The following is a 23,824-nucleotide window of genomic DNA, read 5'->3' on the forward strand; positions in this document are numbered from 1 at the left end:
CACCTACTGAGCCCGCGAGCCACACCTACTGAGCCCGCGAGCCACACCTACTGAAGCCCGCGCGCCTAGAGCCTGTGCTCCACAAGAGAAGCCACCGCAATGAGAAGCCTATGCACCGCAACTAGAGAAAAGCCCTCATGTAGCAATGAAGATCCAATGCAGCCAAAAATAAAAAAATAAATAAAATAAATTTATGAAAAAAGAAAACAAACAAATGCTGGAGAGGGTGTGGAGAAAAGGGAACCCTCCTAAAACAAAAACAAAAACCAGTAGGACCTGTTAGCCTGGACTGTTTATATAGACATCTCAACCCCGTTTGGACTGTTTATATAGGCAATAAATGCCCTTCTATTATTCCTGAGCCATTATACATTTTTGCGTCTATTTGTCACAGAACCTAACGAATACACTAGCACATAGAAAACAATCTCAATTATTTGCTCTGTTGGGTTTTAGATGGATCTTTGAGTTCTCCAAACATACATGCTTTTGGTGTGTGTGTGCATGTACAGCTTCTCGGTTCACTTATTTTTATCTCCCCGTGCTAGCCTATGAGAACAGGAACCTTGTCCCATTCATCAGGACATTCCCAGAACCCATGAGATAGTGTTATAAACATAACAGGAGCTCTGTATTTGTTCAACGCAAGAAAATGAATCTCCCATTGAGCTTGCAATCAAAATCCTTCACAATGTGGTCCGGATCTGTCTTTCAAAGACTGATCTGTCCCTCCCATTTAGAGATTAGCCAATCACCCCATCCCTTCTCTCCATTCAATACATCTTTGGGGGCATAGTTTGGACCAGGTGCTGGGAGTAAAGCAGTTCTAGGTTCTGGGAATAAGCAGTGAAGGAAACAGAACACTCCTGTCCTCATGAGTTACCAGAAGGTAAACTCATTAGGATTCCCAAGAAATGGGCTGTCATCTCTCACCATATGATTTTACACTTTCTCTTTCCTTGGCCCCAAATAGCCTTTCTCTCTCTCCTCTTTTCTGACAACGTGTGTCTTATTTATTCTTTGAATCCAAGCTCTAGTTACCCTATTAGTGAAGCATCAAGAGGGACAGAGACAGAGACACAGAGAGACACAGAGAGACACAGAGAGACACAGAGACACAGACAGATAGAGACAGAAAGAGACAGAGACACAGAGACAGAGAGACACAGAGACAGAGATGATAGAGAGAGATTCATCTCCTCATTCCCAGAGATGGTTGTAAAACCCACATGGCATTTAGCAGACACATCCGCATTTCCATCCTGTAAGGACTTCTACTCTCCGACTGACTTCCTTGGGTTACGTTTTTAAATGTGCAGTTTGCAAGTTAACATAAGGTGCAAAGCAAGCTACTCTTCCGCACTTGCGGTGTGTCAGTCAACAAAGCTGAGCAGACCTCGTGCTCATCTGTCTCAAAATACGCCAAAAGCACCAAGGAGTAGTGGTCTTTAGTTCCAGCTAATCTAATTGGCAAGACACATGCCCAGGAATTACAAAACTGTGGTAAGAACTCCAAACTGGAAATGACCAAAATGTCCCTGAATTGGTGAATGGCTACACTAACTGTGCACATCTGTATCACCGAACGGTTCTCAGTAATAAAAAGGAACACACTGTTGATATACGGAACAGCTTGGACGGATCTCAAGGGCATTTACAGATTGAAAGAAGCCCATCTCAGGCAATGACATACTGTATGGTTCCATTCATATAGTGCTGTTGAATGAAAAATTATAGAGATGGCAAACCTGACTGTGTGTGTATACACACACACACACACACAAGGGGATACTTCTCAGCCACAGAAAGGATGAAATCTTGCCATTTGTGACAACATAATACCCTCAAGTTCAATTTGTGTTAAGTGAAATAAGACGGAGAAAGACAAATACCGTATGATTGCACTCATAATGTGGAATCTAAAAAACTGATAAAGAAAACCCCCAAATAAATGAACAAACCAAATCAAAACAAACATGTCGATACAGAGAACAGTGTAGTGGTTACAGGATGGTGAGGGAGGTCTACTGCATAGTGACGGATAGAAAACAAATTTTTGGTGGTGAGCATACTGAAGTGTAGATGGAAGTAGAAATATAATGTTGGGGACTTCCCTGGTGGCACAGTGGTTAGTAATCTGCCTGCCAACGCAGGAGACGAGGGTTCGAGCCCTGGTCCGGGAAGATCCCACATGTTGTGGAGCAGCTAAACCCATGAGCCACAACTACTGAGCCTGTGCTCTAGAGCCCAAGAGCCACAACTACTGAGCCCGTGTGCCACAACTACTGAAGCCCGTGCGCCTAGAGCCCGTGCTCCGCAACAAGAGAAGCCACCACAAGGAGAAGCCTGTGCACTGCAACAAAGAGTGGCCCCTGCTCGCCGCAACTAGAGAAAGCCTATGCGCAGCAGCGAGGACCCAACACAGCCAAAAATAAATAAATAAATAAATTAATTAATTAAAAAAGAAATATAATGTTATAATGTTATATAAGTTTCATATATATAAGTCAATGTTACCACAATAAAAAATGTTTTAACAGCCTAAATAAAATTGGTTTTTGCCAGAAAAATATTGAAAGTTGTGTACATTTCATCACAAGAAAAAAGTAACACAAAATTTACCATCTTAGCTTCTCAGTGTACAATTCAGTGGCACTAATTATATACACACTGTTGCGCAGCTATCACCACCAACCTTATCCAGACTCCTGATTCTCTATAATATTTTAGCAGCTTTCTGTGAATGATTATTTCAAAATAAAAAGTAAAAACAATAAAGCCCTGAAAAGCCCCAAAAGCAAAAACCATACCCAGGACTTACCTCAGAGACTCCAGCAAACAGTTTGGGTGCTTTACTGCTTCACATGCCATCATAACATCTCTATCCTTCAGGTGAGTGCTTTCCAAGCCCAGGTATTTAATATTTCGGTTGATAAGAGTTAGCCAGAGGTGACGGAGACCAAGGGTAATCTGGGCACCTGTAAATCTACAGAAGAGGAAAGAAAACACTAGTTAGACATTTGGGTGACATTTGGTTGTATCCTAATTTTTCCTTCTTGCTCTTTCTTCCATTTCAACTCTGATCTCTCATTATTTGCATTTACAATTGCCCCTCAAATAACATGGATTTAAACTGCATGAGGCCACTTATACATGGATTTTTTTTTTCAATAAATATATAAAAATATATATGTAGAACATTGTGTGCAAAACTTGTATTGAAGTGGATAGCCTATCATTACACAGGAATAAGGTGAGTGATATTCAGTATAAAATTAATAATGTGTTTGTTTTCTCACTGTTTCATAACTTTGCTTTCAAAGAATTGCATTACTGTACAGTCTGCCTTTCTCTCTCATAATTGTAGAAACTGTATCAGCTGATCGTCACAGGTAAGTGGTTTTTAAAAAATGTAACAGTGTTTCCAATATTGTATTATGAGTATGATTGTAATATGGATGCCATAAAAATTTTATAATGATTCATTCATTAGTGTACAGGCCAGGCTACTATAAAGCAATCTTATTGCTGCTTCTTCATTATCTATGCATGAATCATTACACCTGTAAATAAATATGAATTTCTTTCACATTATATTTTCATTTTTGATGTCCACCGTTACATGTATGTATATACACATATGTACGTTATACATATAACATCTAAAGTATTTTGTATCATATAATATTGATGGAGATACTGACAAATGATTCCCCTTATAGACAATGTCAATTTATGGTATCAATAAATACAGTACTGTAAAAATGTACTTTCTCTTCCTTATGATTTTCCTAATAACATTTTCTTTTCTCTAGCTTACTTTATTGTAAGACTACGGTATATAATACATATATAAATATGTATTAATTGACTATGTTATTGGTAAGGCTTCTGGTCAACAGTAGACTATTAGTGGTTAAGTTTTTGGGGAGTCAAAAGTTATGTTTGGATTTCTGACTGCATGGGGCCAGGGCTTGGCATTGTTCAAGGGTCAAAACAATTCCTGCATTGTTCAAAGGTCAAAAGTATTTTATTTTAAAGGAGCAAATACTTGAGTACTATGACGCATCAGGCACTGGGAAGAGCATATTAAACAATGCTAATATTCTGTGCCCTATGGAGCTTAACCTATCAGGGAAGACGTTCAAAAGAGGCAAAAGAGTTATGCACAAGAAAGCTAAAAATAGAGCTACCATATGATCCAGCAATCCCACTCCTGGGCATATATCCAGAGAAAACCATAATTCAAAAAGATACATGCACCCCAATGTTCACTGCAGCACTATTTACAGTAGCCAAGACATGGAAGCAACCTAAGTGTCCATCAACAGATGAATGGATAAAGAAGATGTGGTACATATATACAATGGAATACTACTCAGCCATAAAAAGAACAAACTAATGCTGTTTTCAGCAATATGGATGAACCTAGGGATTATCATACTAAGAGAAGTCAGACAGAGAAAGACAAGTATCATATGATATCACTATGTGGGATCTAAAAAAAATGGTACAAATGAACCTATCTACAAAACAAATAGAATCACAGATGTAGAAAACAGACTTATGATTACCAAGGGGGAAAGGGTGGGGAAGGGCTAAACTGGGAGATTGGGATTGATATATACACACTACTATATATAAAATAGATAACTAATAAGGACCTACGGTATAGCACAGAGAACTCTACTCAGTACTCTGTAATGACCTATATGGGAATAGAATCTAAAAAAGAATGGATGTATGTATATATATAGCTAATTCACTTTGCTATGCAGCAGAAACTAACACAACATTGTAAATCAACTATACTCCAAAAAATTTATAAAAAAAGAATGAAATATGTTATAGTTCATTAAGAATAGAGCTACAGATATCTAGCCAAGTTCAAGTTGAAGAAAAAAGTCAAATGTCAGACTGTGCAATGTGATATCATTTGGATTAAAAACTTCATATGCCACTATATATTTATAATTGCATGGAAAATTTTTGAGAATATGTGAAAGTAATTAGGCAAACAGGAAGCTGAAGAGGCATCAAGGGACTTACTGAAAATCCTTTGTACTTCCTGAATCTCTTTACCATTACCATGTATCAGGGTTAAATGACAAATACAGTGATGACATGGATTTTTTTGTTTTTTTTAGAGTTACTGGTTTTTTTTTTTAACATCTTTATTGGAGTATAATTGCTCTACAATGGTGTGTTAGTTTCTGCTGTATAACAAAGTGAATCAGCTATGCATATACATATATCCCCATATCTCCTCCCTCTTGCATCTCCCTCCCACCCTCCCTATCCCACCCCTATAGGTGGTCACAAAGCACCCGAGCTGACCTCCCTGTGCTATGCGGCTGCTTCCCACTAGCTATCTATTTTACATTTGGTAGTGTATATATGGATGACATGGATTAAAGCAAGTGACAGGGTGTAACAAGAGCTTAACACAGGGGCAGCTAGTGGGGAGGGATTCCCAAGGGAAAAACAGTTAGGATAACAGCTGACAGAGAAATCAAGTTTGGTGTAGAACTTAAGGTGAACAAAGCATTATTCCTTATTCTGGGATCACCAAGCTCCTTGGCTCAGTCCAGTTTAAGGAAACTTATTCGGGAAGAGATAGAAGTGGCCAGGAGAGGAAAATGTTTGCAGCCAAGAACTTGACTTGGTCTAGTCTTGAGTGTCACGTGTGCTTCACTTGGTCCTGGAGGGAAAAGTAGAAATAGAACCTTTGTTGAAGTAGAACAAGCCCTTCATTTCCTGCTCTAGGTGTCTGGTAAGTACCCTGGCATCTCCAACAGACCCAGGAACTTATTGGGTTGGCCCAAAAAGTTCATTTGGGTTTTTCCGTAAGGTGTTATGGAAAAACCCGAACGAACTTTTGGGCCAATGCAATATATTAGGTATTTAAATATTTGTTACCTTATTAGCCTAAAAGCATTAAGGACTGATTTAAAGGCTCTCACAGATCATGCACTTTGATCTTGCTATTGCCTCATGCTCTACCATTTACTGAAATGAGCCTCCCTCACTTTTCCCCCACTAACCAACTCCTATTCATCCTTCAAGACCCCGAGTAAATGAACCCACCTTAGTAATCCCTTCACAAGGTCTTTAGTCATTCCCCATCCTGTGCTTTTGGGAACTTGGTTCCTATACCTTCCATGGCCCTTATTCCCTCCGAATACATTTTATAGATTGGTCTTCCTCAGTAGGTGGGAGAGGAGAGCCATGACACAGCCAGGCAAAGGGGCATGTACAGGGGCTGGGAAGCCTTACATCAGATTCTGTATTTTACAGGTTGGCTGCCTCAGCTTGATGCAGAGGGTCTTCATGGCCTCTTCACTCAAGACGCTGCCACTCAGGTCGAGCTGTCGTAGGCTGGGGTGGGTGCTGAGCACAGAGCAGAGGTGTTCCCAGTGTTCATTACGCGTCCTGATCTGCAGGCTGTGTTGGAGAAGGAAATAAGCATTTGCTTCCACAGGATGGATTTTGACATGAACAACTGGCCCAAAAATGCCCGGGGAGAGAAACCAGTGTATTAGGGCGGGACAGGGATGGTTTTAGAGGCTCTGAGGCCAGTGTACCAGATCTCAGCTCATGCTCTGGAGAAGTGCTCTCATAACCACCTGCCTCCTGAATATTTCGACACCCACGGGGCACACCCCAGCTCTCGAATAAGATTTGTGCTTAAATTCTAGCTCCCCCTTGAACGTCAGAGGGTGCAGCCACTACTGAAAACAGTATGGAGTTTCCTCCCCCAGATTAAAAATAGAACTACCAGGGCTTCCCTGGTGGCGCAGTGGTTGAGAATCTGCCTGCCAATGCAGGGGACACGGGTTCGAGCCCTGGTCCGGGAAGATCCCACATGCCGTGGAGCGACTGGGCCCGTGAGCCACAACTACTGAGCCTGCGCGTCTGGAGCCTGTGCTCCGCAACGAGAGAGGCCGCGATAGTGAGAGGCCCGCGCACCGCGATGAAGAGTGGCCCCCGCTTGCCGCAACTAGAGAAAGCCCTCGCACAGAAACGAAGACCCAACACAGCCAAAAATAAAAATAATAAATAAATAATAAATAAAAAATTTAAAAAAAAATAGAACTACCACATGATCCAGCAATCCCACTTCTGGGGGGTATATCAAAGAATTGAAACCAGGAACCCAAAGAGATATTTGTACTCCATTAGTCACAATAGCCAAGACATGGAAACAACCTAAGTGTCCATCAGTGGATAAAGAAAATGTGGTACACACACAAAATGGAATATCATTCAGCCTTAAAAGAGAAGGAAGTCCCGCCATTTGCAACAACTGGGATGAAGCTAGAGGATATTATGCTAAGGGAAAAAAGCAGTAACAGAGAGACATGCATGATCTCCCTTACATGGAGATTCTAAAATAGTCGAATTCATAGAAGCAGAATGTAGAGTGGTGGTTGCCTGGGGTTGGGGGTGGGGGAAATGGGGAGATGGTGGCCAAAGAGTACAAAGTTTCACTTATGCAGGATAAATACATTCTGGAGAGCTAATGTACAACGATGTGCCTAGGGATAGTAGGTAGTCTTAAGTGGTTTTAACACACACACACACACACACACACACACACAGAAAATGATAACTATATAAGGTAATGGGTATGCTAATTCGCTTGATGGTGATGATTATTTCAGGTATATCAAAACACCAAGTCATACATCTTAAATATATGCAATTTTCATTTGTCAATTATAGCCCCCCTTCCAAAGATAGAAAGAAAAAAACACCAAAATTGCAGAGGTAAGGTACTCACCCTTGGGGAATGCTGGGCCATGCCTCAGCAAATTCATCCTTTGGGACCTCTCTGACATCCAACCGAATTTTCCGTAAATACTGGCAATGCCGGAAACAGAAAGAAGACACTATTAAGTCCATTGGCTGGTTCAGCGGAAGCCACACTTCTTGGAAGCCGTTCAATGCCGAGCGAACAAACTCGTCATCCTGCGTCTCAAAAAGACAGTAGAAGGCGTCAAGGAAGTCTAGCGGGGCAGTGGTGTTGGCGTGTTGACCCAACAAAGAGATCCAGTGCAGAAGCCTCTGCTTTGCCACCAGCAGGACAGGACATCCCAGGAGGGTTCCCAGCGCCCCCATCACCTCTTTGCTCATGAGGCCAAACAAGAACCTCTTCATCTGGACCAAGTGGACGTTGAAGTCGATTTGCTTGAGTTCCATCAAACTCTTTACATTCTCAGTGAACAGAGGGTAGGGGTCCCCCTCTCCTTCCAATCCTTCCAGGACATAGTACAAGGCAGCAAAGAACTCCTGGAGGCTGAGGTGTAAGAACATGTAACACTCTCCCCAGCGGCTGCCTTGGAGAAGGACGCTTGTGTGAAACAGGGCGGAGAGCTCAGGCTCCTTCAGTCCGTGCACGCCCAGGTCATCGCCGTAAAACACGAACTTCGTATTCCACACGCCTTCCGCAGCCATCCGGCACAAGCCCTTCAAGGTGACTCTCTCTTCCTGACGCAGACAGCGCCTGACTGCATCTTTTGGAGCGAGCTGATGGAACACGAATGAGGCATACAAGCCCGTGAGAGTCTGGCAAGCGATGGAAAGGCTCTTTCCTGGTGTCTCTTGCAGATTTAGAGCCTCACAGACCAGAGAGCACACGACGGACACCTGGCACTTGTCACACACCTCATGGTTGCCCACCACTGAACGCAAGGCTTGCGTCTTTTGATGTTCGTGCTTCACATGCTCAAGAAGCAACTGCATCCTTTTTTCCACTGAGAGTCCCCGAACCAACAGGTAATGGGGAGACAGGAGCACGGATTGGAGCTTTTCTAAGCCTGAGTCTCGGACGGTGATGATCAGGGAAGACTCAGGGAGCAAGACTTTCTTCAGAAGACTGTGCATCAAGACAGACACAGGCTGCTTCTCCGCCCAGTCTCCAGAGAGATTTGAATCATCGTCTTTGAAGGCGAGGTCCAGGTCCTCAAATCCGTCAACCACAAACAAGAGCCTTTCTGGTTGGGACAGGATCTCCTCCACCTGGACCTGGGTGTCTGGCCACTGCCTGGAGATTAACTCTGCAAAGCTGCACTCCCTCGTCCACTGTACCTCTCTGGCGCGGAGGAAAAAGACATAGGAGAACATGCCCTGGTAGAGCTCACCTTGTGCCCAGAACAGCAGGATCCTTCTGGCCAGAGCCGATTTCCCGATTCCCGCCTTTCCGTGTAGAACCACAGTGAGAGGCCGGAAGCCCCCCTGGTCTGGATTAAAAGCCCCCAACAACACGTGCGCATCTGGACAGTCAGAGGCAAATTTTTCAAAGCTGTGGTGTGCATCCCGCTTCGTGGAGAACTTCCTCATCACGTGACTCTTATAGCCCTGTTGGTCATCTCTGTGGCCTGAGTCGGACAGGAGAGAAGAAGAACGAGATGGAGAGTTTGAAGGAAGTCTGGATTTTAGTAAAAAACTAGCAAAAAAGCGAAACAAAAACCGCAGACCTAGTGGATCTTAAGTCAGACAGCCTACAGCTGTGGGTCTTTTGTTTCTTCCTAGCAACGTACATATAAACAAGCTCTGTCCCTCGTACGAAGATCACTTCCTCAAAGCTTACGGATGTTCTGCAAAATAGCTCTGTGTCCCTTTAACCTGATTTTTCTTTCCAGGACTTCATACCCGATAAGCAAACAAAAATGTAACCTATTGTCTGTCTCCCGCAATGGATTCTGCACAGGGACTTTGCTACTTGCTACTGTATCTTCAGTATTTGTAACAGTGCCTGGTGCCCTGTGGACATGCAACTACGTATTCACTGAATAATCTACACTGAACATGCCTATGTGGTCTCTGAAAGACAGAGGAGCTTGGGGGAGCTGAGGGTGTGTGCGTGGCCCTGCGTTCCAGACCTCGGGGTGGGCGGGCACATTCAGTTCTGGCCCAGGAGCCCCGGGCTACTGTGGAGAAACAGCTCCATGTGACAGGGGACCCTGCTCTTTAGGAGGAGGTAAGCGCAGCCTTTGAAGTTACACCGGTCCTGCCTGGAACTCGAAGCTCTATAGTGTCTGTGATTTGGAACAAGTTGCCTCATTTTCTGGACCTCCATTTCCTCACCTATAAGATGAGATGGACATCCTCGTCAAGGGCTGTGACAAATATTTAAGGAACAAAAAGTGCATTCGATATTTATCGGCACAGGGCTTGGCAAAGATGAGCAATGGCCACTACTATCATTACAAAGCGTAATTCTTTCAACCTTACCCTCTTTATTTTATTCCCAACATTTCTCATAAATGGCAACTCTTTTATGCGTTTAATCATCTAGCTCCCAGCTTCCAAGGTGAGCTCCATGAGAAAAATACCTTGTCATTTTACCTCCATACCTGTAGCCTCTTTAACAGTCTCTGACATCCAATAGGTATGCACTAACATAAAAAATTAGATGATCATACTAAGTGAAGTAAGTGGGACAGAGAAAGACAAGTATCATACGATATCACTTATAGGTGGAATCGAAGAATGGATACAAATGAACTTCCTTACAAAACAGAAGGAGACTCACAGACTTAGAAAAGAAACTTATGGTTACCAAAAGGGGAAATGGGGGGGGGAGGGAGGGAGAAGAATATACACACTACTATATATAAAATAGGTAACTGATAAGGACCTACTGTATAGCACAGGGAACTCTACTCAATACTCTGTAATAACCTATATGGGAAAAGAATCTGAAAAAGAAGAGATACATATGTGTTACTGAATCACTTTGCTCTACACCTGAAATGAAACACAACACTGTAAATCAACCATACGCCAATATAAAATAAAAATCAAAAAAAAATTTAAAATTCCTATCCGGTCCCTTACGTTTGCTGGTACTACCATTATCTTAAAAAAAAAAAGACAGCAAGACTCTCTCTATACAAGCACATGAGACAGTGACTAGCCTTACATAAACTCTCTACACAAAAGTTCTAAATCTTAAACTTCATTGTTCTGCATCAGGAAGGTCATGAACAGATCTGTGTTAAACCCACAAGCAGCAGACCCTCTGAGATCTGAACAAGGTCCATTTGCTGAGGTCACACTGACGTATTATCTTCCATCAAAAGGACAGACTGTGCTCCTGGGTTGTAGGTTTTTGTGGAGGTAGAGGAACCCCAGAAAGATAGGCTGCAGTTGAATTCAACCCTTCTTTGCCTCTTCCTCAGCTTTTTCTTTTTCTTCTTTTTTTTAAAATTGAAGTACAGTTAATTTACAATGTTGTGTTATTTTGAACTATATAGCAATGTGATTCAGTTTATATATATTTATATAAATACTTGTATATATCTATATTTATTTATATATATTTATGAGTATATATAAACACATATTCTTTTTCAGATTATTTTCCATTATGGTTTATTATAAGATATTGAATATAGTTCCCTGTGCTATACAGTAGGTACTTGTTGTTTACCTATTTTATATACAGTGTTGTGTATATATACAATGGAATATTACTCAGCCATTAAAAAACTGAAATAATGCCATTTGCAGCAACATGAATGGACCTGGAGTTTATCATATTAAGTGAAGTAAGTCAAAGACAAATATCATATGATATCACTTATATGTGGAATCTAAAAAATGATACAAATGAACTTATTTGCAAAACGAATAGACTCACAGACATAGACAACAAACTTATGGTTACCAAAGGGAATACTAGGGGTCGGCGGGAGACTCCTTTTCTTCTCCCATGGATTTAATGATCATGTCTGTACTTAAGAGTTCCAAATATTGCTCTCTAGTGCTGATTTCTTCCCTAAAAATCCAGGATCATATGTCTAACTCCCTACCTTAAAGGGACCTCAAATTCAATGCACCAAAAACTCATTTCAGCTTTTACCTCTAACCAAAAACTTACTCCTTCTGCTAAGTTTCCTGTAAATGATAATTAGAAGGAAGCTTCTATTTCTGAACTTACTTTGGAACAGATATTTGGCTCATTCCCTTATACAGAAATCTAATTTTAGCCCCACATCATCACTCTATGGCAGTTTTTCATCAATAAAATGGGGATATTAATACCTCCCTTATGAGATGGGTTTAGGATCCCACGACATAATCACAAAATGTGAGAACAGCGCCCGGCCCACGGCAAGTATTCTAGAAATGTCGTCATTGTTGGTATTTGTTACTACCCATTCCAACTGAAAATGGACAATACTGGCAGCTATTAGGTTTTCAAATATTTGTCCAAGGAATGATTAAAGTAACCCACACCTGCCAACATAAGTTATGTTGTACAGATGGAATAAAAGCTCAGCTTGAAGTGATTTCAGAGTTTGAAATTTACTTCATTGGCTTTCGGGACTTCCCTGGTGGTCCAGTGGCTGAGACTCCGCGCTCCCAAATGCAGGGGGCCCAGGTTCAATCCCTGGTCGGGGAACTAAGATCCCACATGCCATGCCGCAACTAAGAGTTCACATGCTGCAACTAAGATCCTGAACGCGGCAACGAAGATCCCATGTGCCGCAACCAAGACCCTGTGCAGCCAAATCAGTCAAACAATCAATAAATATTTTTGAAAAAAATCATTGACTTTCAACATCACCATCCACCAGGTTGTCTAAACAGAAAGGTGGGAGCAATTCCTGAACCTCTGTTTTTCTGAAAGCCTCAACACCAAATTCTACTAGATATATCTACCCCATATCTTACTGAGATATTACTATCTTAGAGCTCAATAAATATTTTTCCATGATAATTTCCTTATACATAAATGTTAATAGCAGCATCATTCATACACATCCATTTTCCACCCCCCTCTCCCCCACTAACTTGGTACTTCTTCCATGCTTGGACCTTGGTCCGTCTTTGTTGGTGTAGAATGTTCTGGTATTTCAGCCAGTAAATATTCTGCAATAGAGAGTAGATGAGATAATGTCTCAATAAAGTCATGGCAATTCCCCAAATCAGGGGTGAGCACATCCTCTGCCCAAATTACTGAGGGCAACGAAGGCTAGTCTCAGGATCTCACAGTTTATTCCATGACTAGTCTGAAATGAGGAAAATGGAGACAGACCCTCAAATACCACCAGCACGGTGAAGCAGCAGAGATTTATAGTAAAGAGTGTCTGATTTTGAGCACATAAATGTACATTTCAGTCCCATTTTTGCTGTATGATCCTGGGTAGGTCATATAATAAGACAGTATATTATGGTTATTAAGAGTTAATCATCAAGGGCTTCCCTGGTGGCTCAGTGGTTAAGAATCCACCTGCCAATGCAGGGACACGGGTTTGAGCCCTGGTCCAGGAAAATCCCACATGCCGCGGAGCAACTAAGCCCATGTGCCAGAACTACTGAGCCTGTGCTCTAGAGCCCGCGAGCCACAACTACTGAGCCCACGTGCCACAACTACTGAAGCCCACGTGCCTAGAGCCCATGCTCTGCAACAAGAGAAGCCACCGTGATGAGAAGCCCGCACACCACAACGAAGAGCAGCCCCCACTCGCTGAAACTAGAGAAAGCCCGCGTGCAGCAACGAAAACCCAAGGCAGCCAAAATAAATTAATTAATTAATAAATTAAAAAAAAAAGAGTTAATCGTCAAGAGTCATCTTAACACCTCTCTCGAATGTCAGAATAGTTAACTACTCAGATGCCTGTGAGTTCTCCAAATAGAGGTACCCCCAACTCATGAGCTCTAACATTGACCACTCCTCCCTCCCCCTCCCCCATCTACTTGCTGCAAAACAGCTCTTCCAGTATTTCCTGGGATGAGACAATGGAACCCCATCCACCCCGTTGCTCATGCCAGAAGCTTGGGTACCATGCTTGATACCATATTCTCTCTCTGCATTTAGTCCTCAAAAACTGTTGTGTCTGCTTCCAAAATATCTTCCAATTCCATTTCTACTTTTTCTTTAACTGCCATCATCACCCTAGTCCAAGCCGCCTTTATTTCTCCCATGGGATGCCAGAATGGACTCCTAACTGGTCTCCCCACGTCTACTCATGACTCTTTCCAGACCACTCACTTCAGCAACAATGTTGAAATGCCAGTTTGATTATTTCTACCCCTACCCCTTTAAAACTATTTAATTGCTTATGCTTTGCTATTAAAATTATTTTCAAGATGCTGTCTGACTTCTAGACCATCTTTTTATCTTCATCTCCTGCCATATCCTCTCCAACGCTTCATGGTCTATCCAACCTCTTTCTTTGCTAAAGACTTCATAATGTTGCTCTCTTTTGCTCAGAATGTTCTTCTCTACCCAATTAGCTCGGCTAATTCCTTTTCTTCATTTTTGTCTCAGCCTAAACCTTACTTCTTCTAGGAAGTGATTCTAGTCTTCACATATTTTTCTACACCATCCATTTAAAAAACTGCCCGTTTATCCCTCTTCCCTATTGCATTGCAAGCTATGAATCTCTGGCACATGATACATGAGAATTTAAAGATATGCAAAATGAATGTTAAGTAATTTTTGTCACATATTTGTCACATCACGAACTTGGTCAACTTGTGTAACTTGGTAGAATCTCTATTTTAGCTTCTGTCATGGGGAACCTATTTTTTGGGTGGGTTTGAAAATCAATAGCAGGGCACAAGACAGCTTCAACATGGTATTTAGACTGGGGTACTGATTGGTAAACACCAACGATCATTTTAATTTTATAACCCTTATTTCCTGTGAATAATACTAATATGTTTTCCACCCAGGGCTTTTTTGCGGCTCCGAAGGAATAGCTTCTGTTCAAGTCCTTTGCAGCTACAGCTGATGAGCTACATATACGCATGTAATACCTGTAACTCTTTAGGGCCAATCTGACTGCTTACACTTGGGGCTCTTCGTTAAGCTTTTGTCCACAGTTGAGGAGACAATTCCTCCCGATGAAGGAGAGCTATTATTTTTTTCTACTACCTTTCTCCTAAATACCTTAAGATAACTACACAATTTGATCTAAGTACGTTGCTATAATATGGGCACCAACATTCTGAGGAAGGTCAGTCCTTAGAGAAGTTCCTTGAACCTTAGTCCCTCAGTCTGGGGCAAGAAATAAGGGAGGTGCCCGTTGTACAGCCATTAGTGTTCTCAAAAAACGAGTGAAGCTTTGTTAACCACTTTCTATACATTATCTTATGGAACCTTTGCAACAGCACAGATAAGCATCAGTTACTGTTCCCACATGTGGAATCCAAGGGTCAGAGTAGGAGAAAATTTGCCAGAAGTCATACTTGTGGTGGCACCAGAGCTACGCACTTCTGACTACAAATCCCATCTACTAACTTTGACCAAATTCTGTCCAGATAGAGGGTTTATCTACCCATGTCTTCTCCTTCATTGTTTCACAGGCTGGAGATGACTCTAGCTTCCAGCCAGGGAGGTTGACCAATGATTTAGTTAGCTCTCCTAGTTCAGATTCACGCTGTAGAGGTGGACCCCCTGAGAGAACAATGATACCTTTCCCATTCCCATGGGAACCTGAGGTCACCTCCCTTTTCTCCTACCCCTAGATCTGCCCCAAATCTGTCTTACTCACTTTTCATCTCATCCCTGGCCATCTCTGAGAGGGCTGAGAGGCTCATCTTTTCAAAGATGTCAATGGATATCTTCCAGGCAAAAGATTCTTTATAATGCTCATGCAGGAGGGAGGTGAGCCGTTCCGAATCGGCATTATCCACTTCAACCAGTGGAAAAGAGCAGGTTGCCGGTTCCGAAGCGCTTTCCTTTAGTAATGCCTTAAATATCTGCAACTCTTCTTTGTGTAGCTGCTTGAAACACCATTGCAGTCCATAGTTGGAAAAGGAGGATAATTTGGCTTCTCCCATCTTAACGCAAGGCTGAGAGCTCAGGTTTTGATGGAAAAGTAGATTCTTTGGTAAACGAAGCAAATGGGACCTGTTGGAAAAGTGACACGATTCAGAAGAGAACCTTGCATCAAATGCTCCAGTTTGTACAACCAGCCTCAATTGACTCACCAGATGGAATGACATTCTCTATTCCTTTTGTGAAAGATACTGAGAGAAGCCCAATTAACAGGTAACAATTCTGCATAGATTTATATTTACTTGACACCGTATCTATCTTGTTACCAGAATATAAGCTCTGGGATATTTTACTGCCTGTATCCCTAGTTCGTGAAATAGCACCTGGCACAGAGTAAGATTGAAAACACTTGCCAGTGAATGATCTTGGCTAACAGGCTAGACTCAAGGGAATTAGCAAATAGGTTCCCACCACTTACCGAAAATCAATCACACAGTTATTAGATCAGTTGATTCCCGTTGTGCCTGTTAATATAACATTCAGTTATACAAACACAGTAAAGATTTTTGGTATTAAAAGTATACTGACAGGGCTTCCCTGGTGGCGCAGTGGTTAAGAATCCACCTGCCAATGCAGGGGACACGGGTTCAAGCCCTGGTCCGGGAAGATCCCACATGCCGCAGAGCAACTGAGCCCGTGTGCCACAACTACTGAGCCTACGTTCTAGAGCCTGCTAGCCACAACTACTGAGCCTACGTTCTAGAGCCTGCTAGCCACAACTACTGAAGCCTGCGTGCCTAGAGCCCCTGCTCCGCAACAAGAGAAGCCACCGCAATGAGAAGCCCGTGCACCGCAACGAAGCGTACCCCCTGTTCGTCGCAACTAGAGAAAGCCCACGTGCAGCAACAAAGACCCAACACGGCCAAAAATAAATAAAATAAATAAATTTAAAGGTAGATGAAGGAAGGTACTACTTTAAAATAAAAAGTATACTGATAAATATCTGATCTGGAACTTGTATCTAGAAAATATAAAACTGCTCTCAAGTCCAAGCTCGCTCTGCCAATAAATTGGAGACGAAGTGTTGAGGCGGGAATACGACTTTATTCGGAAAGTCCGCAGACTGAGAAGATTGCAGACTAAAGTCTCCGAATAACCATCTTATCAGGGTTTGGATGCCAGCTTCTTTTATAGAACAGAGAGGGGGAGGAGATGAGGAAGTAAAGTAAAAAGGCCATAAGGCTTGCAAATATCTCCTGGAAAGGCCAGCCTCGGGGAGGGGATGTGTTAATTTCTTCTTTCTTGCAGCCATCCCCAGGCGGAACAGGGTCCGGATGTTTCCCTGAACAAAGGCACTTTGGTTTAACCTTCAGGCAGAGGGGCAGTGTGCCCCGAGGCAGGCCATTATGTATAGATAGTATCCTTTTAGTGAACAAAGGCAACAGGAAGCAAAGGTTAAAGTAAAAGAAACAGATCAAACACGTAGTCAGATTTGGCTCTTCCCTGTAACAAAACCTCCTAATAAAAGGATAAATAACTCAACCAACAAGAAGCAAAGGATCTGAATAGACAATTCACCCAAAGAAGATACACGGATGACTAATAAGCACATGACAAGATGCTCAACATCATTAGCCATCAAAGCAGATTTGATAACCTCCATCCACTAAATCAGCTTGTTCTATGGGTATCTATAGTGTACACTCATGACCTGTGCCAGACATTTCTTCTCTTAGTTAGAAGGCTGGTCTGTGACAACATAAATATTTTGTACTTGTTAGGAATGCTCCAGGCATAATTCTTTAAAATTTTTTTGGCCACACTAAGAGGCAAGAGGGATCTTAGTTCCCAGACCAGGGATCAAACGCATACCCCCTGCAGTGGAATCACGGAGCCCTAAAGACTGGACCACTAGGGAAGTCCCTCCAGGAATAATTCTTCAATCTGGCAAATCTCCTCTTTCACTACTGAATGATCTCTAGAAATAATGCATTTAAATGTAATTATTATTGGATAGTTTTGTTCACAATAGAAAGACTGAAGGTCATTTAGGGGTTGATCAATAACATGTGGGTTACTTCAAGCAACGTCGCACTCTGCATCCTTAAAAATGCTCAGTAATCAGCATAGGTTGGTGCCTCAGCCTCTAAGACATTTAATACAACCCTCACCCCCTGTGTACACACTATCTTTGGGGGATGAGCATAGAATGAATCAAGGTGGGTGGTGGTGAACTAACAGGCCGAGGAAAGGACACATTTTACTTCATATTTTCCCATACTGTTTGCTTTTTCAAAATACTAAAAGGTATCACCCATTAAAAATCACGTTTGTAGAGGCTAATAGAAATAAATGCATTTTACTAAAACAATTGAGGGACTTCCTTGGCCGTCCAGTGGTTAAGACTGTGCGTTCCCAGTGCAGGCAACACAGGCTCGATCCCTGCTCAGGGGAACTAAGATCCCGCACGGCACTGCCAAAAAAACAAAGAAAACGGCAATTGAGACATTTTTACCATTACTCATCTATGAAAGAAAAAAAAAAAGATGAACATTACTGATGATGGAGAGACAAAGTTTACGTGCTGGATTACTCAAAACAGAACCCTCGAAAGAACATAAGCTTCCGGGAACATTCCTATATAATATTTAGGAAAAATATTGACCCTCTTGGCAGAAAAAGTGAGAATACTTATTTCTAAGGACGCATTAAAAAGGTTGCATCCTAACCACAGAGCAACTAAGATTTCCTAGGTCACAATTAAATGAAAATTATATAGAGAACAGACTTGTGGTTGCCAAGGGGGAGGGATGAATTGGGAGTTTGGGATTAGCAGATATAAACTAGTATATATAGGATGGATAAAAAACAAGGTCCTACTATATAGCACAGGGAACTATAGTCAATATCCTGTGATAAACCATAATGGAAAAGAAAATGAAAAAGAATATATGTGTATAACTGAGTCACTTTGCCACACAGCAGAAATTAACACAACATTGTAAGTCAACTCTACTTCAATAAAATAAATTTTAAAAAATTAAATGAAAATTTCCTAATTATATAAAATGTATAAAATGTAAACTCTAATGTAAAACTACCTTGATACATGGAGATTGAAAACATAAAACAAACAAAACAAAAATCTCCCAACTATCCGGTTAAGTGACTAAATTAACAAGGGAGGTTTATTTAAGAGAATGCATTTCAGCTTGCCACACAAACGCGTATCTATCCACAATTCAAATTAAACATTAAAGGGGCAAGAAGAGAATCACAAAACTTTCAGGGGTAGTTAAAAAGAAATCAGTATGGTTTAGGGAAGGTTATTTTTAGGACGAGATGACAGCTTTTGGGATCTTACTTCCCTGACCAGGGATTGAACCCAGGCCCCCGTTGTGAAAGTGCTGAGTCCTAACCACTGGACCTCCAGGGAATTCCCATGAGATGATTGAGAAAGTTTATATGCTCAGAGCTAAGAGGAAATAAAGTGGAAGAAGCAAAGAAAAAAATTAAATGAGTACTTTTCTAAATCCCTTCTTAGGAGATTTGCAGCATCTCATGTAAACTTTCTGTAAACAGTGTCAATATATAACGATTACTGTATTATTACTACAATTATTACTATAATAATAATATTATTATTGTCCTGACTTTACAGAGTTGAAATCAGAGGTTCTGTAAAGTGGAAGAGCTTGCTCTCTTTTAGGAAAGAGCATTGTCCTGTACATCTGATTCTAACTCCACCTCTTCCAATACATCTCAGACTGGGAACTGATATATCAAACACAAAAGACAGGCGAGTTGATGGGAGGAGAGCCCAGGTGGAAGGATTAATGTGGGATAGGCTGACGGACACCTTCTCCTGTAAAATCGAGGCAGGATTGGTGAGAAGGCAAAGACATTATTCCAATAGAAGCAGGACTGTAGGTTGTAGGGATGTAAGTTAAGACTGGTGGTCAGGGACTTCCCTGGTGGCGCAGTGGTTAAGAATCCGCCTGCCAATGCAGGGGACACGGGTTCGAGCCCTGGTCTGGGAAGATCCCACATGCTGCAGAGCAACTAAGTCTGTGCACCACAACTACTGAAGCCTGTGCGCCCCGTGCTGTGCAACAAGAGAAGCCACTGCAGTGAGAAACCCGCGCACCTCAACGAAGAGTAGCCCCTGCTCACCACAACTAGAGAAAGCCCGTGCGCGTGCAGCAACAAAGACCCAACACAGCCAAAAAAAAACACAAAATTACTGGTGGTCAAAGCTATTTTCTGGGAACAAATGACTCACCAAAGCTGTGTTTGTCTGTATCCTTTATCTATATTCTTTCCTGAAACACCCTTCTGCACAGGTGTCTTAAAAAAATTTTTTTTATTGAAGTATACTTGATTCACAATGTTGTGTTAATTTCTGCTGTACAGCAAAGTGACTCAGCTATACACATATATACTTTTTTTATATTGTTTCCCATTATGGTTTGTCCCAGGGTGTAGAATATAGTTCCCTGTGCTATACAGTAGGACCTTGTTGTTTATCCATTCTATATGTAATAGTTTGCACCTGCTAACCCCAAACTCCCAATCCAACCCTTCCCCTTCCCCTTCCCCCTCGGCAACCACAAGTCTGTTCTCTACGTCTGTGAGTTTGCTTCTGTTTTGTAGATAGGTTCATTTGCTGCACAGGTGTCTTCAATGATTCCACAGAAGCAGTTAAGATTACAGGGCTTGAAATCAGTTAGACCCCGTTTCAAATATTGAGTCACCTCTTGGCACCCCAGGCAAACGCATTTAACTCAGCTGTAACTCAGTTTCCTCCCTTGACAAAGAATACCCTCAGGACCCTATAGCGCTTTGATGACTGCAAGCCATAGTGAACATATTATTAGCAGAATTAACAAAGGAGTCTTGTACGATGTGGACCAGACATCAGCTGGTCTCGACCCCTGAGTCAGAGCACCCCAATTCTGTCCTGTACTTTAGACCTAGAGATTGGGAAGAAATGAGAGCTGTACCGAAACACCCCAAACAGAAATGTTTTGTGGGTAGACCTTTTCAGCAAAGCGGGGAAATGGGACACTTCCTTCTGTCTAAGGGTGTCTTTGGTCTCTGGTCTCTGACGAGTCGAAACGGAGAGAGAGGGAGCACAGAGTAGGGCTCAACGAACAGTTCCAACCAGGAACGGAGAAAAACGGGGAGAGAAAGGTACCAGGAACAAGACAGGAGAAACTGCTCACCAAGTTGACTCCTCACCTCCAAGACCAGATCCCAACTGGCAACCACGTGGTGACGGCTCTTTGGGGAATCTTGGGCCAGTGACGTGGCTGCCGTCCATTGGCTGCCACGGCTCTAAATGGCCAGACCCAGCGTAGATGTGGAGTAGCTGCTTTCTGCACCTGCATGCCCCGCCCCCTTCCCACCTATCAGGTGAGGATGCTGCATCACCCTTAGCACACCTGTGCCCGGGACCTCTACAGCCCTCACCTGGTTGTCCCAGAGCAGTGATGTGTGTGTGTGTGTGTGTGTGTGTGTGTGTGTGTCCTCATTTCACCGGACCTGGCATTTACTGACCACTCTCTAATGCTGCTGCTGTTGTTTGTTCAATTGATTTTCTCCATAAAACTCTCTTACCTGGAGTCCTGTGAACTCATAATATATATACCTGTTTGTTATCAAATGAATCTCTTCCAACATTCTAAAGTGCCCCTCTTCTCACCATTGCTAATCACCAGGGAAATGCAAATTAAAAAGGCAATGAGATATCCCCTCACATCTGCCAAAATGGCCATCATCAGAAAGACCACAAATAACAAATGCTGGAGAGGGTGTGGAGGAAAGGGAACCCTTGTTCACTGTTGTGGGAATGTAAACTGGTGAAGCCACTATGGAGAACAGTATGGAAGTTTCTCAAAAAACTAAAAATAAAACTACCATATGACCCACCAAGTCCACTCCTGGGTATATATCTGGGGAAAAAAAACCTCTAATTCGAAAAGATACCTGCACCTCAACGGTCATAGCAGTACTATTCACGATAACCAAGATATGGAAGCAACCTAAGTGTCCACCAACAGAGGAATGAATAAAGAAGATGTGGTACATACATACAATGGAATATTATTCAGCCATAAAAAGAACAACATTTTGCCATTTGCAGCAACATGAATGGACTTGGAGGGCATTATGCTAAGTGAAATAAGTCAGACAGAGAAAGACAAATACTGTATTTTATCACTTATATGCAGAATCTAAAAAAAATGCAACGAACTAGTGAATATAACAAAAAAAAAAGCAGACTCACAGACATAGAGAACAAGCCACTGGTTACCAGTGGGGGTGGGGAGGGGCAATAGAGTGGTGGGGGAGGGGGAGGTACCAACTATTGTGTGTAAGACAGGCTACAAGGATGTAGTGCACAGCATGGGGGAATTTAGCCAATATTTTGTAATACATGTAAATGGAAAGTAACCTTTGAAAATTGTGTAAAAAATAAAAATTAAAAAAAAGTGCCCATCTCGGTTGATAGCAACACCAGCTACCTTTTGCCTCGAGCCTCTACATTAATGGTTACCTCCCAAAGCATTTCTTTCTTTTTTTCCGGCTTTATTGAGGGAATCATCAACACTGTGTAGGCTTAAGGTGTATAACATGTTGATTTCATAGACATATATTGCGAAATGGTTACCACAGTAACGATATCTCCTACTTCAGTGGTTCCCATACTTCACTGCAGGTTGGAATCACCTGGGGGAACTTTTAAAATCCCTGATACTCAGGCCACACCCATTCCAATTAAGTCAGGATGTCTGGAGCTGGGAGCTAGGCTACAGCACCTTTTAAGATTCCGTGTTAATAAAGTGTGCCACGAAGATGGGAAACCTCGATCATGCTTTCAGCCTTGCTCATCTCAAGGCATATTCCCTCCTTGCTTTAGCAAAGTGGGGGTCTCCTAGGTCCTTCTGGGGAACGTGTCAGTTGGGGGGGGGTTCTCTGGCTTTACATTGCCCACCTCCGAGCCTGCCGACGACCCCAGGCAAAGTATTTTGGGCAGCCTCACCTCAGTCACTGTGAATCCTCTTAGCAATGCATCACGTGTGAAATTCTGGGCTCTGGAGAACAAATTAAAGCAAATTTTCACTTTAGAGTCTGACTTTGGATGGACATTTATTTCTGTCCACCCCTGAAGAATGGACTGGGGCTGGGGTTGAGGGTCTCAACAGCTCTGACTTTTGCAACAAAACCCCTTTAGAGAGTTGAGAAACCAACGTAGGTAATACCCGGTCATCACTTTGTGTAGAAAAAGAGGACTGTTTCAAAAGAAAATACTTGTATGACTGCTTTCTAGATCTTTGTGTTCTAAATGCTGCCCTAACTACTTTAGTCCTGTGCTAGATAGCTAGGACCCGAAAAACTGCAGAGTCTGGGGAATTCCCTGCTGATCCAGAGGGCCCGGGTTCAATCCCTGGTTGGGGAAATAAATCCCACAAGCCACGCGGTGCGGCCAAAATAAAAAAAAAAGTGCAGAGTCTGCCCTGTGATGTGCAGTCTATTCCACGACGTTGCACAGGAGGCCACCTGCACATTCTAAGGCTTCTCAAGGTCCTGTGATGGTCACTGGGGAGACAGAATTCAGGAAACCACCCTCTAGACCTTACAAACTGGGTCCAGGTTCAGCCTAGTACACATCCAAGAGAAATTCGCTTTAATTTATTAATGGACTAAACTCCTTCAAAAAAAAGTTGTCATACTTCACTTTTTATTTTTATTTATTTATTTTAAATTAATTAATTTAATTTTGGCTGCATGGGGTCTTCAATGCTGCACGTGGGCTTTCTCTAGTTGCAGAGACCTGGGGCTACACTTCGTTGTGGTGCGCGGGCTTCTAATTGTGGTGGTTTCTCTTGTTGCGGAGCATGGGCTCCAGGTGCGCCGGCTTCAGTAGTTGTGGCACACGGGCTCAGTAGTTGTGGCTCACGGGCTCAGTTGCTCCGCAGCATGTGGGATCTTCCCGGACCAGGGCTCGAACCCTTGTCCCCTGCATTGACAGGCAGATTCCCAACCACTTCGTCACCAGGGAAGTCCCACACTTCACTTTTT

The 23,824-nt window shown here is 42.4% G+C and overlaps 1 protein-coding gene across 1 annotated transcript in view; it reads right to left on the bottom strand.

The window, feature by feature from the left end:
• NLRP5 (NLR family pyrin domain containing 5) overlaps window positions 1-15,869 on the bottom strand; it is a 31,196-nt gene extending 15,327 nt beyond the window's left edge. The window contains exons 1-5 of the mRNA XM_059905030.1: window positions 15,513-15,869; window positions 12,805-12,882; window positions 7,784-9,380; window positions 6,277-6,444; window positions 2,822-2,986 (exon numbers count right to left, since the gene is read on the bottom strand). Coding sequence (XP_059761013.1) covers window positions 2,822-2,986; window positions 6,277-6,444; window positions 7,784-9,380; window positions 12,805-12,882; window positions 15,513-15,801 — 2,297 coding nt within the window. The 5' untranslated portion in view covers window positions 15,802-15,869. The remainder of the gene's footprint in view (window positions 1-2,821; window positions 2,987-6,276; window positions 6,445-7,783; window positions 9,381-12,804; window positions 12,883-15,512) is intronic.
• Window positions 15,870-23,824: the final 7,955 nt, after the last annotated feature.

The sequence above is a fragment of the Balaenoptera ricei genome, chromosome 19 (assembly GCF_028023285.1).
Source record: "Balaenoptera ricei isolate mBalRic1 chromosome 19, mBalRic1.hap2, whole genome shotgun sequence".
Lineage (NCBI taxonomy): Eukaryota > Metazoa > Chordata > Mammalia > Artiodactyla > Balaenopteridae > Balaenoptera > Balaenoptera ricei.